Here is a 13092-nt window from a genome sequence, read left to right as displayed (position 1 = left end):
GCATCCTCTGCAATTAAATTTTGGGAAGGGCATAGAAAAACAATTGCATTTGCATATGTGTGAGCTCATAAATTAACCCCAGGAACTCTGTTTACAACAGGGGACTCGTTTACGAGGGCAGAGCACAGAGTGCCCAGACCCACCAGCTTTGATTTGTCACCCACCCGCCTTCGGTAGCTCCAGCCACTCACACCCTTTGATGAGCTGAGCTCCCGCACCACTGCCTTGCTCAGCCGCTTTAATCTTGCCACAACAACAGCACCGTGAAGAGAAAGGGGGAGAGGGAAGAGGGTGAGAAAGAGAAATAAAAAGAGAGAGAGAAAAAAGTGATCTGAGGCTGGAGAAGTCAACTTGATGGAGGAATCTGGAAAGATCTGACATGCCGTCAGCCAGAGATGAAAGCACTAGAAATAAGGGATATGTTGTGTGTTTATTAAAATGGTGGCATGATTCTCATAAGGAAGGTACATCTTTGACACCTCCTTGAAATCACTCCCATAAAAGAGCCACCCAGCAAGCCAGGAATGCTAAATTTAGCAAGGGTTTTATCTTTTCTCAAACATGCATAAAAGCTCCTCAAGACACGTGTCCAATCCAAAACTAAAACAGAATGTATTTTCAAATCTTGCTTAAACTGATCCACATGTCGGAGCCAACCATCAAGCCTGACACAATGCCAAGCAGTGAAGGGAAACCTAACACCAGCTTGAATTAAAACTTCTAGAACTGTAGTTAAAAAAAATAGGCAGGGAAGATGGGGAAGAAGACATAAAAATGCATGATCACCTGAAAAATTTCCCCACCTTCAAAAAATGTAGCCTTGAAATTCCTACCTGCTTCATTCACCTTGCTGCTATCGTATTTTTTGTTACCTTCACTTTTGAGAATTTGTCTGGCACTTAGTATGCAGGAGCGGTGTGCGGGAATAGATCCCGCTGCCATAGATAATGCGGTTCTAAGGGAAACCCATCAATTGTTAATGGCCATGCAAATTGTCGAAACTAGAGAGTTATTCACAGTTATCTCACTGTGATTTGGTAAGTGTCCATGCCTGATGTGATCACTCACTTGATGTATTATTCCTTTCAGTTTTAGGGAAAAAAAAGCATGAGAGAGAGTGGGAGGGCGAAGGGATGTTATTTGTTTTAAATTATTTTAAACATTCACACATAGCTCCTCATGCAAAGGTTTTACAGTACAATAAAGCCCTCCCTGAGATGACAGTCACGCCATACTGGAATGTTTAAATCCCCCCGATCAGAAACTAACGGAGTTTAGCGTGCAATTTCAGACCCTGATCTTGCAAAGCACCTTCTTCTGTTTCAACCGTACACATGGTTCCCACATCCTTTGTGGCACTGGATCTTCCAGCTGCAGGTTGCACCACTTCACGTTTTCTGATCAGGGTTTTCTACTGCTTCTGCCAAAATTTGCTGACATTTAATAAGCTATAGGCGTCTCTGCAAATCCATAATACATTCACACTCCACACTCCTGCAGCACCAACTTACCGATCATTAATTTTCAGCTTTATTGCAGCTCCAACATATCAGATGCTTTTTTTTCTTCTTGTCTGAGATTTATTACTTTTAGCAAAGTGTACTTTGTTTCTTTTTATTTTCTTTTCTAGTTTTTAAACAGCCATTAAGGGAGAAACGTTACTGTTCTTTATAAAGTAGTTCTGAAATCACAGTATAAAAAATACATCTTATAATTATGTTTCCCATTAGGGTTAGATAAATTATATTTAATTAAAAAAAACAACTGCTAGCACCCAGCACAATGTTTGGTGGCAAATCAAGGAGATGAAACATTTATATGTTTATCTTCCTGAAGCAGCTGATGGAGTCTATGAGCAGACACACCCAAACAAGCCTTCAGAGATACGAATTCAGACATCATAAACAAAGATTCGTCCTTCCCTTCACATAAGGGTTCTGCTTTTTAGAAGCAGCCTCTGATTTTACTCTTGCAGACTACAGCAAGTACAATTTCAATGGGCTTTCAGCTACACACCAAACTACTTGATTGCACCACGAATTCCAGTATTGCAATACAATGTCTGCAATTATTCATGGCACAAAAATCAGTATCGCAAGAAGTCAAGATCTCATAGGAGAACGAAGAAAATCTGGATTCCTAACCAAACTCTGCCACGCTCACCTCTCTCCAGCACTGCTGTTGGGTAGGTGATGCTCTCCATCAGCCTGATGGCTGTCGGGGTCATAACACAAACTGGAGTTGTAGGAAACGATTTATACCAGGCTGCTCTTAACAGCCTGAGAGAACTAATTATTAATGGGACTGGGTCCCCCACGTGAACTTTGCGAATGTTATGGTATGTATTTTCCATTTAGGAATCGCTGCCAGCACCGCTACGCGCAGCCCGTCAGCATCACGCTCTCAATTTTGTTTAGGAGCTGAAGAATGATTGATCTTATTGATTTGTGTCAACAGTCTGACATGGCCGTATCGATCGGCGGTAATTTTGTGGGAGGAGCTGGGAGGGGAATTGGAGACGGCAGTTTCTGTAACACGCCATCCTGCTCAAAGGGAAAATGTTGTTAGAGATGCCAGTACAGCCATCGATGGGACCGCACTGGGACTCAAACCGACACCAGTGAGCAACGAGACATTTCCCGTGACCGTGTTTACAGCAAATCCACTGCTAAACACCCGACTGTATAATTATAATCTATTACAATTACGCAAAGAAGTAACATTTCAGAAAGGCCTTCTCATTTCCCATTCTTAGCATTGAATACTTTTGTTTTGCAGCCAATCAACTAAATTAGCCCTAATTCTGTTTCATTCACAAACACAAAGAGTATATTAGAGGGGAAAAAAGTGAACGAACACGAAATTCACTTAGGAACACATGAGTTATTTCATTTTCATGTATTTCTGGACCAGAAACCATCACAGGGAAAGAAATCAACTTAAGGCAGGAGAGCTTTACGGAATTCGTGAACTGCACCGTGAGAGCCCTCGGAGGAGTGATCAGAACCATCGGTGCTTCAGCGCTTTCACGGCATCTGAGAGAAGCAAGGAGGCTTAAAAGACTCATCTACCAAATCTGAACACATATCCCAAGCCATGGCAAGTGCCAAACCCCAAAAAAGCTTTTGTGGGGATCCTCCCACACACGCACACAGAGAAGAGCTGCTTGATGCTGCTTCTGATGACTTACCACACTTTATCGTAAAGTCACAGTTTGGAGCTACACTCACCAACACGTCCTGAGAAGCGAGCACTGAAAGCGTTAATGAATAACACAGGTTGTTTCCAAAAGGCGGACCCAGTTTCAAAGCAGTATGCTTGAGGATGGCAACATGTTACAATTACACAAAAAAATTACAAATGGTTTAATAAGTTATCAAGCTTTAGTAACTTTTAGCAACCTAAAAGCCCCACGCTTTCAAGTGGTAAGAGTTTCACTCTTGGTCAGTTTGTGGTTGCAGAGATAATGTGATTTCAAATTGGGTCCATCTTTTTGAAACAGCCTGTATTTTAGTTATACACAGCACTTTCTCTAAGACACTTCACTCTGGGACCGCAGGAGAGCGGGGCAGTCTCTCTTACTGCAATATGAAATCAGAGCCTGATTCAGCTGACACAAACGCCCCAACTCTACCACTTTTCGGGGAACACCAGCTTAGCACCCTAACTACACCCTTGCAGAGCAGACAGCACTACACCACTCGAAAAACCGAGGTTACATCTCAGCGAGAGGCAGGGGAAGAGACAAGCAGGAAAGCACAAGAGATTTAAAGAAAATGACGTCTTCTTTCTCTTGTTACTGAGGAGGCCTAACCCTCCTGACTGGATTAAAGTTATGTTTTCTTTTTCCGAGAAACAATAACATTTTAGCAAGATTGCGTCTGAAAGCCATCAGCCTGGCAGCACTCACACCAGTTCTTTCCCAGCAAAGCAGTTCGGCACAACAGTTTGCTGAGATCAGGCCTTTATTCCTTAAAGCATTACTTCCCTCTTCTCATGTGAAACAAAACTCCTTTCTTTTGTTCTCATTTGGAAACTAGTTTCTCCTGCAGCACTGCAGTGTGCTGATCCCCCACTCCTCTGCTCACAAACACCTTCCCAGGTCTGTGGTACCCGCGCTGCGATGCCAGGACAGGGACCGCTCCAAGCATGCTCTTCGGTTTCTTCCAAAGCACAGATGTCAACTGTTAAAAACTATAATTTGCCTAATAAATGGAAGAAATAATGACTTCCACCATCTTTTGGCCTGGGCCTTTAATCGCCCAGTGCCGCAGGCCCCTCCTGCCCCAGCTCCCTCCGTGCCTGCTCGAGATGTGGGAACGAGTTGTATCAGCATTGCATAGCACTGATGCTCCCTCCAGTTGACTGAGGAGGCTCCCAAATTAAGAGAAAGGCAGTGATGATGTACATTCTGTTTCATCCTGAAACCTGGATTAAAAAAGAGCAGCACGAAACCTTACCTAAAAACACAGCACAGCTGGACGAACAGAAGAGGAAGAACAAATCTACTGCTCAGTGTAAACCATGAAAAGGTTTTGAAACCTTTGTGTCCAAAATACTTGCTAATGTGGAAAGCTGCAGAACCTTAAATATAACCTGAAGTTATACTCACACATTCCCACTTGCTGAACTAATCTCCATACAACATGGGGCAGGAGTATCTCTCTTGCAACATCATCCAGATATAGCCAAGTCCTTGAGAAGCCAGTCACCTTAGCAGCCCCAACACAGCACTTAACTCCCCCCACACGCCACACAGTTACCTACGTACCTACCGATTATTTCTCTCTGGTTGGCAAAATGGTTTGTTTACTCAAGACCACAAAACTCTTGTGGATTTTCTGAAAGAAACCCTGCAGAGAGAAAGGGAAAACAATCACAGATAATACTCCAGAAATCATCAGATTACAGCACATTCTCTTGACTCACATCTGTTGAGTAAATAAGTGCTTCGTGCCGACCAGTTTCATTTACCTCCCTCGCCCGCAAGCGGCTGCCGGTTTACTTTCCAGTGGGCTGTTCCAGGGCTGTATGTGGGGCAAAAGGATTATTATATTTCCAGCAGAGACAAACCACCAGCCTTTTCCGCTCGGGTTTGTCTTCAGCTGAAACTCCTCTCGTTCCAGCCCATCCTCCCAGGGAGATACAACACTTCAGAGCTGCACAGACACAGAGACCCACAGCTGGGAACACCCTCTGTGCAGCGGGGAGCAGCAGCATGCAAGCCCCTGGAAGAACCCCAAATTCAGCCATCTTTCAGAGCAGTTTCAGTGAAGCTCACTTAGGCTGCTGCAAAAAGTCCCGCACAAGTCAGAGTTTGTCCCATGGAATGCCCGGCCAGGGAGGGTGAGAAGGCTCGGGTACCACAGGATGTTCAGCAGCACCTTCTTGCTGAAGGCATGGCGCAGCATCTTGCCCAAGCAAGAGCTGGAAACATCACTTTCAGTTCTGATCTGGGTTCAACAAACCCTTCAAACTTCCCGTTTCAGGATTAATTCTGCTTAAAATTAAAATGATGGCTCAGACAGTTTTTTTTGTTTGAGTTCTGTTCTATCGCCAAGCGTCTCCTCAGTGATAATTATTTATCAATGAATTATCCTAGAACAATTTTCCTAGGCAGGAAAAATGAAAGCAGAGCTCCTCCGGCTGTGAAAGCAGCTTTCACCTATGCTTCTGCATACAGAAGACGCCTGCTCTGGACCAGATCAGCCACCTACTGTAATGCTTTGTCACCACAGAACCTCACATGAGATGCTTCACAGAAAGATGCAGAAAAGCCTGGGGCAAGCAATTATAATAATAACTTGCCCCACAAGAAAACTTAATTACCTGAGGTTAGGAGGGCGCCTGGTTGAAGGCTGGCAGGCAGGGCGGGCTCCTCTGCCGCTGCCTGACCCCGCACACCCGGCTACATGCACCGCGGCACTCAGCACCGACATGGGGAAACACGCTCCTGCACACGCACCCACCCGCTGCCACCCCTTCTCCAAGGGAAGGGCTGCGCATCGCACCGCTGGCCGAGAGCTATGGGGTGCTCCCATCACCCCTGCGCCCAGAGACTCGCAGGTGGGAGCCCCTACCCCTCCCAAGGCAATACTTCAATTAAATTGGCATCCACAGGCACATAAGGACCCTTTGCAATACATACCAAGAGCAGGAGGAGGAAGACAATAGAGCAAATCACATATTTCTCAGATGTACCTTTGTTATATACCTGCTTACTGCATTTCGGAATAAATGTTCATAAAATGGGCAAATTTCCAGTTTCTGGAAAACTTATATTAAAATAAAAAAGCAGTCTAGTGGGGACAGGTCTCTGCAGGAGCCAAGATACTCTGGGAAAATGCCCAACCTCTCTCAATAAGTAGTTCTTGAGTCTCATCCAAGCTCCCGAAGCAGCCTGGTGATATACAAGATGCACAGACTGGTTCCAGTCTCAGTTCAGATGTCCCGGACAACAGACACCCTGAACCTCAGTGATTTCTCAGCTCTGTCCTAAATAGCTGCAAAGGAGCTGGCTTGCGAAAGCTTTTCAATAATTCTTAAAAGAATCCAATAAGTGCTTAAGTGTGGAACTTATGTTTGTATTTTAATACAATACAATACAGCTCAGTACATTGAAAATACAAGAATTTCACCTTTGTTCAAAACATGCACATACAGCATATAGATTATCACCACGTTGGATGGCCTTACTTCACATTTTCATGCTGGTCTTGTGAATGGCAAAGTCATCCCTAGAGTCTAATTCTACCACTGTTGGTTTTTTTTGTTTTTATGTGTAGTTTTTATTGCTGGTGGGAAGGAAGCAAAACTAAAAGTTGCTTTTCTTCCCATTCTATGCTTATTGCATGACTGCAACCTTTGCTCAGGACAGCATTTTCATGGGCAGGAGGGTTCAGCCGTGATTGACACACGTTCCACCAGTAGAGTGCACACCAGGTAAACCTACTGGGTACAGGTTCAGCTGGATACTTTCAGCTGTAAAACTACACACGCAGCCCTGCTCAGCGGTATCGTGCCCTGCAGAGATGTCTCGCGGGCACAAGCACATGGCGTGCCGGTGCTTTCTCCTCCTCTGCCAGCCCTGCAGCCCCACGTAGATCTGGGCACAGCTCCTTCCATAGGCTGCTGCTCAACCCCATGCCTCCAACCTCTGCTGGCAGAACTAGTCCCACGTCATGAGTCCCACTTTTCCCAGTTCAGTCCTGACCACACAGGCTTTTTGAGCACTGACAAGTCAAAAAAACTTAAGTCTATAAAGAACACCTCACTGCACTAGTTGTCCTACAGTACAAGTTCACATTTCTCCAAAAACACATTTGTTGCTCACTTCCCCTTCTCCATCCTACTCTCTTCAATACTGTTTATTATGGTTTTTTTTTCCCTTTTGTTTCATTACCATCAGTAACTTCAGCTACCCTGCACAGATACGAGCAGAAAGCCTCCTCAAATGAGGGGATCTTCTGATAACACTTTGTGGTTTTGGATATCATCATTGTTCCTCCCTCCATCTTCCAAGGGCAGGGCTGTTGCACATAAGGGGATACACCACAGACAATATTACCTGCTTTCCTAGAAAAATCCTCACATCGGTGCAAAATCTCTTCTCTGCATCACATACTAGAGCATTGCATTCCTCCATTTCTTTCGGTATCCATAGTCATTTATATTACCTTCCAAAAAGTAATTATTTGGAACCAGTTAAGCCTGTACATGAATTCTGCCTTTGTTTAAAACACATTGTACATATGTATATATTTAGACGGTCATTAAATATTTAAGAGGCTGTCTTCAAACGTCAGCAGCAGCACTGTTTATACATTTAACCCTTTGTGAAATGGAAAGCTCAAAGCTGAAATCCTACTGTGGAAGAATTCAGAAAGCCCAGCTGCCCTAGTGCTGGGTGACAAAGCCCAACTTTGACAGTCAAGGGCACTGTAAAGAAACCAGAGCTTTTCTTTGTTTTCCTTTGTATCCTGTTTGCTAGTAGCCTAATCATGATAATGCAATTCATTTTAGTCTGCATCAGATTTATCTGCTGAGATGCATAACTGGGATGCAAATTAATTAGCTGTAACATACAGATTGATCTTTCAATATAATTCAGGGAGAAAGAGTCAAACACGCACATGCCTGTTCCATGCCTGTTCCTCCTTCCCCCAAATGAAATAAGACACTCTATGGAGTTTCTACAGGTCAAGAAGTCACCTTTTTTGGCTTTTTCAGTCTCCTAGAGAGGAAACAACTCATCCTGTGGACAGGCGGACATTTTTTCGGACCTGACACCAAATGTTGCAACATAGACGAAACCCCATCACAACTAACTTGCAATGTGCATTAGCACCAATTATAACACAACCCAACCACTCTGTTAACATGCGATTATCATGTTTTAAAATCTGGTCACCTAATCTACCCAGCTTGGCAAGGCCTCCACCCAGAGACTATCATTCATGTTTTGCCCTGGCAAGGACTGGTATTTTGGGGCCAGCTCTCCATGACCAGGGCACTCAGCCTCCTGTTTGTCATCTGAAGTGAAATACTGTAAGCATCACAGCAGAGGACAGGAAAATCGGCACAGAAGAGCACAATATGCAACTCTGACAACTCTACATGGATACACAAACACACATATCTTAGAGAGTGCATTTTTATTCTTTTTGATTAAAACCTTGAGGATGCACTGTTAAAACTCCAAGCCCAAAAAGCACCACGAGAGCTCCTCTGCATGCAGTTTTCAAGGCACAACTATATTTAGAGACATTTCTTTGCCAAGCCTCATTCATGATGGGATGTCGCTTTAGGTGGGGTGAGTAGCAGAGTCCCTCCTACAGCTTTCACACCTGGGCTGCACTTCAGCACAGGAGCCTTGAACTGACACTGCCCTGGGGACGTGACCTTGTCAAATTTTATGAAGGGAGGGAGCGCCAGGCGTGGTCGGTGTTTGCAGGGGAGAGGCGGGGAAGGCCGGCAGCCGGCAGAGCCGGGAGAGCAGCAGATGGCATCCTTCACTGCGAATTGGCGCAGGAGCGCGAAGGGGCAGCGGCTCCGGCAGGTGCGCTCGCTCGGATGAGATGCCGGGCTGAGGAGCTTCAGCATTTGCAGTCGTTTGCCAGAGCGACCTCATGCATCTCAGTGGCCTGACCACAGATTCTGCCTGTCTCAATTTTTGAAGTGATTTTATTTTCTTGTAATAAAATTTTTATCCTCCTGTCTTTAACAGTAGTGTTGCAACAAATGCTGAAGTCCCCATACACCACCCCAGATATGGCCACATCTTAGCAGCAAGTATGTTTTTTGTATGAATAGCATGCCTTACCAGTTGGGTTCATGCTTCCGTATCCCCTGAGGGTTGTTATGTACATCACTTGCTACAAAATAAGCATCAAATACACTTCAGGAGGGGCAGAACTTACAGGGAGAGGTCTACCTTTTATGGGACCAAATGGCACAGCTGTAAAAAACCAGAATATAGCCCTCCTCCCATTAAACCATGGGCAGGTATATTTGTTTTTATGACAACTCGACAGCGCACACGCAGCAGAAGGCAGCAAATAACCAGGACTTTTCCTATCTGTAAATTAGCTCCAGTTGCTGAGATCCAAGTGAAGAAACAGCAGTCTGCAAGGCTACAGTTGCTAGGTCTCCCTTCTTCCCTCCCAAGAAATATTGCCCAAAGGACTTCACAAGCCAAAGGGACTCCTAGGTCACAAATAACATGAGTTCAGCTTAGTATCTCTACTGCTCATTTGGTACTGTCGCTGTATCGCTTCCACGTGTGCATCATCTCACCACTTGCACATCAGTTTTCTGAAAGGAAATGGGATTGAAAGTCCAGCAAGTATTTGCATTGCTGCCTTCTCCCCCTCAGCAGCACATTTACAGTAACTGGAGGGCGAGCAGAGTTCATCCCGGCACACACAGGCTTCCGAGCGTTGCAGTGCCGACCTTCCCGGTCTGTCCCAGCCCCCTGTGGCTAGTTTCGGTGGTGAAACAGGCACCTAGCTGGAAATTTTGATCAGCATTAATGCCACCGTAGTTTCTTCACCACTGCTCTCCAGGAGCATTTTTCCACCCACGTTCCTCTGTGCATCGCAAACCCTTCCAGCCACTGGCAGCTCTCTGTGCAACTCCACGGCACGCTACTAACCCAGCGCTACGGCTGGTCTGCTTTAATCCAGCCTCTAACTGCTGCTACACGGGAAACATTCTCATGCGAAAAACTTCATATATAGACACCCGCAGCAAACATAGCGGTGGTCGGCATTTAAATGAACTAATCATTTGCAAACAGCTTAGTCAGCATCGCGGTCCTGGGGGTAATTCCCAGGACGCGATTTTCCCGGCAGCTATGTATACAATCCTGAAAAGCAGACTGGAAGACAAGGGTAGCACTACAGTGACACAAAATTTGGCTAGACAGTGACACTACCAACAAATAAAAATAAAAATGGGGGAAAGCCAGGAAACCCAGCATTCACAGAAAACACACGCTGTGCTCGCGCTGTGGCTGCATCTTCTCGCATGTAAAAATCAGAAACAGGACATGAACACAGCCAGCGTTTCCTTTTTCCTCTATTCTTTACTATGCTGTACCAGTTTGAACCGAGAGAAAAAAGACGGCAAGTTACTGCCTCGTCTGTGGAGATACAGACACTGGCCAAACACCAGGCAGTGCAGCGCATCCCAGAAACCACCCTCAGCGACTGACCCACCAGAGAAGCCGGGCTCAGGAAAGCACTGAAGAGGGCTGAGGACTCGCACAAACTTTGTCTCGGGGCAGGGAAGGCACAGGGCATCGACCGGGGGGATGAAGGGCAGTGCCAGACGCCAGAGCATCCTCCAGCAGCACCCTCACCACTCGCCATGTTTCCAAAGCCAAAGGGCTGCTGATGGAGGTCACCGGTCCCCGGGGCGAGCAACGTCACAGCTCCAGGACACTGCGCTGCCCCTTCAATCCCTCCCGCCGGCTCCCACAGCCAAGGCAGCACCGAGCCAGCCAGCAGCCTCGCAGGCGACCGGAGGAGTGACCAACCCACCCGAAGGAGAGATCATGACTTTCCCCTGGCCTGTGAGCATCTGCCAGCGCCTTGGCTCACATCTGCTCACAGCTGTCCGGTAGCCGGGGTCGCCCTGCAGAGCCGGGCATGCTGCTGTGCCCCTGGGGACACAGGCACGGGGACGGGGCACCACTCACTTACTTTTCGTATTCAGCGTTGTCTCGATCGCAGCGCGAATCCTTGTGCTTTTGCCAGTCTTTGCCATGCTTGCAGGTGGTCAGGAGGACAACATCCTCTCCGTTATGGACGTGATATAAGGCATTCCTGGTGTCTGACCCTATCCCCGTCAGGTACCTTTTCCCCTTGAATACCAACATGTACTTCCTGAGAGGAGGGATGGTGTTAAACCTCAAAAATCCCTTCTCCCCTCCTGTCCTAGGATGATCCTTAGAAAAGAGCGGGATAGAAACGTCAAAGTTGGGTCTGAAGTTTTCAGTACTGATGCTGGCTTTGGCCAGCATGGCCTGGCCAATGTCGAACCCCACATCCTCGGTGTAGTCGGGCCAGGTGCCAGAGTATAAATTAAAAATCAGGTGGTTTCTGCCGTTGTTCCACAAGTGGAGGCTCTGCACCTTGGAGCGGAGGTTGTGCACGTACTGGGGGGAGAGCTGGTCCCGGTCCAGCGTGTCCAGGCTGAGGACGAAGAGGCAGGCCTGCCCGGGGTCGGAGGTGTAGAAGCGGGAGCCCTCGATGGCGGCCAGGACGTTCTGGTAGCTCTCGGCGATCTTCTCCCCCTTCTGCTGCGGGTACACGTAGACCTTGAAGCCGTTTTTCCGGCACTGGGCGAAGTCGAAGCAGGACTCCATGCGGCAGCGGCGCCCGCGGTACAGGCCGGCGCTGGCGTCCCGCCGCTGCCGGGGGGAGACGCGCCCGCCGCCGCCCTCGGGGCCCGGCCGCTCGGCGGGCGCGAAGGGCCGCAGGGCGTCGGGGAAGCGGGGCCAGGGCCGCTCGGCGCCGGGGCGCGGGGGCGGGCCATGCCGGCTACCGGGCGCGGGGTGCCGGGCCGCCCGCAGCCGCACGCCTCCCAGGTAGAGCAGCAGGGCGAGACAGGTGCCGGCGGAGAGCAGCGTCAGGTAGCGTTTTTTGGCCTGCATGTGTCCGGCGGGGGTCCGGGGGGCTGCGGAGGAAGGCGGGGGCGGCCCGAGCTCGCCGGGCGCCGCTCTCAGCTCCGCTCCGCCATCTTCCCGCCGGCGAGCGCTTCAAACTCTCTTCGCCCACCTCCGCTCGGCGCCGTTCCCCAAGCCGCCGGCCGGGGCCGCGCATGTGGGCGACCGCCGCAACTTTCTCCCCGCCGGTGTCTCAGGGGCGGCGGGCGGCGGCGGGCCGGCGGCGGCCCGGCGGGGCGCCCCGCATGCACTCAGGGGCCGGCCCCCCGCGCGGGGCGGGCACCGGGGCAGCCCCGCTCCCGCCTTCCCGCCGCTGCCTGCCCTCTCCTCCGCCACGCTCCCGCCCGCCCCTCCCCTCCCCGCGCCGCCAGCCCCGCCCGGCTCGGCCCGGCCCAGCCTAGCCCGGCCCCGCCGGCTCACAGCCCGCGGCCGCCGCGCCGCAGCCTGACGAAGCCCTGCATCGCCCGGCGCCCCCCCGGCCGGCCCCGGCGCCGCTCGCTGCTCGCCGCGCTCCCGCTCAATGGCCCCCGGGACGGAGCGGCGGCGGCGGCGGCGAGGACCCTCCTCCCTCTCCTCCTCCTCCCTGCCCCCGCCTCCTCCTCCTCGCCCCTCCCTCGTTCCCCGCCTCCCCCGGGCCGCAGCAGCAGCGCCCGCCGAGCCCCGCGCCGCCCGCCCCGCCCGGCCCTGCCCGCCCGCCCGCGGGCTGCGACCCCGCTCACCCGGCCCCCCGCGCGCCGCCCCCGCCCCGGCCCCGCCGCGCTGACCTCATCCAGCCACGCAGCCCGGCGCCCCCATTGGCGGGCGTCACGTCCGGGGGGGCGGGGCTTCCGCTGCACCCATTCATAACCTGGCGGGCGGGGGACGCCGGTGCTGCCGCCGGGACGGGCGGGGAGGGGCGGGGGGGTTGCGTGGGTACCACCGGA

The 13092-nt window shown here is 49.9% G+C and overlaps 1 protein-coding gene across 1 annotated transcript in view; it reads right to left on the bottom strand.

Moving 5' to 3' along the window:
* Positions 1-12157, bottom strand: part of EXT1 (exostosin glycosyltransferase 1) — a gene marked incomplete at its 5' end in the record, with an annotated part of 177334 nt that extends 165177 nt beyond the window's left edge. The window contains one exon of the mRNA XM_080339571.1: positions 11205-12157. Coding sequence (XP_080195697.1) covers positions 11205-12157 — 953 coding nt within the window. The remainder of the gene's footprint in view (positions 1-11204) is intronic.
* Positions 12158-13092: the final 935 nt, after the last annotated feature.

The sequence above is a fragment of the Nesoenas mayeri genome (genome assembly GCF_963082525.1).
Source record: "Nesoenas mayeri genome assembly, chromosome: 2".
NCBI lineage: Eukaryota > Metazoa > Chordata > Aves > Columbiformes > Columbidae > Nesoenas > Nesoenas mayeri.
This window is presented reverse-complemented; position numbering and strand designations above follow the sequence as displayed.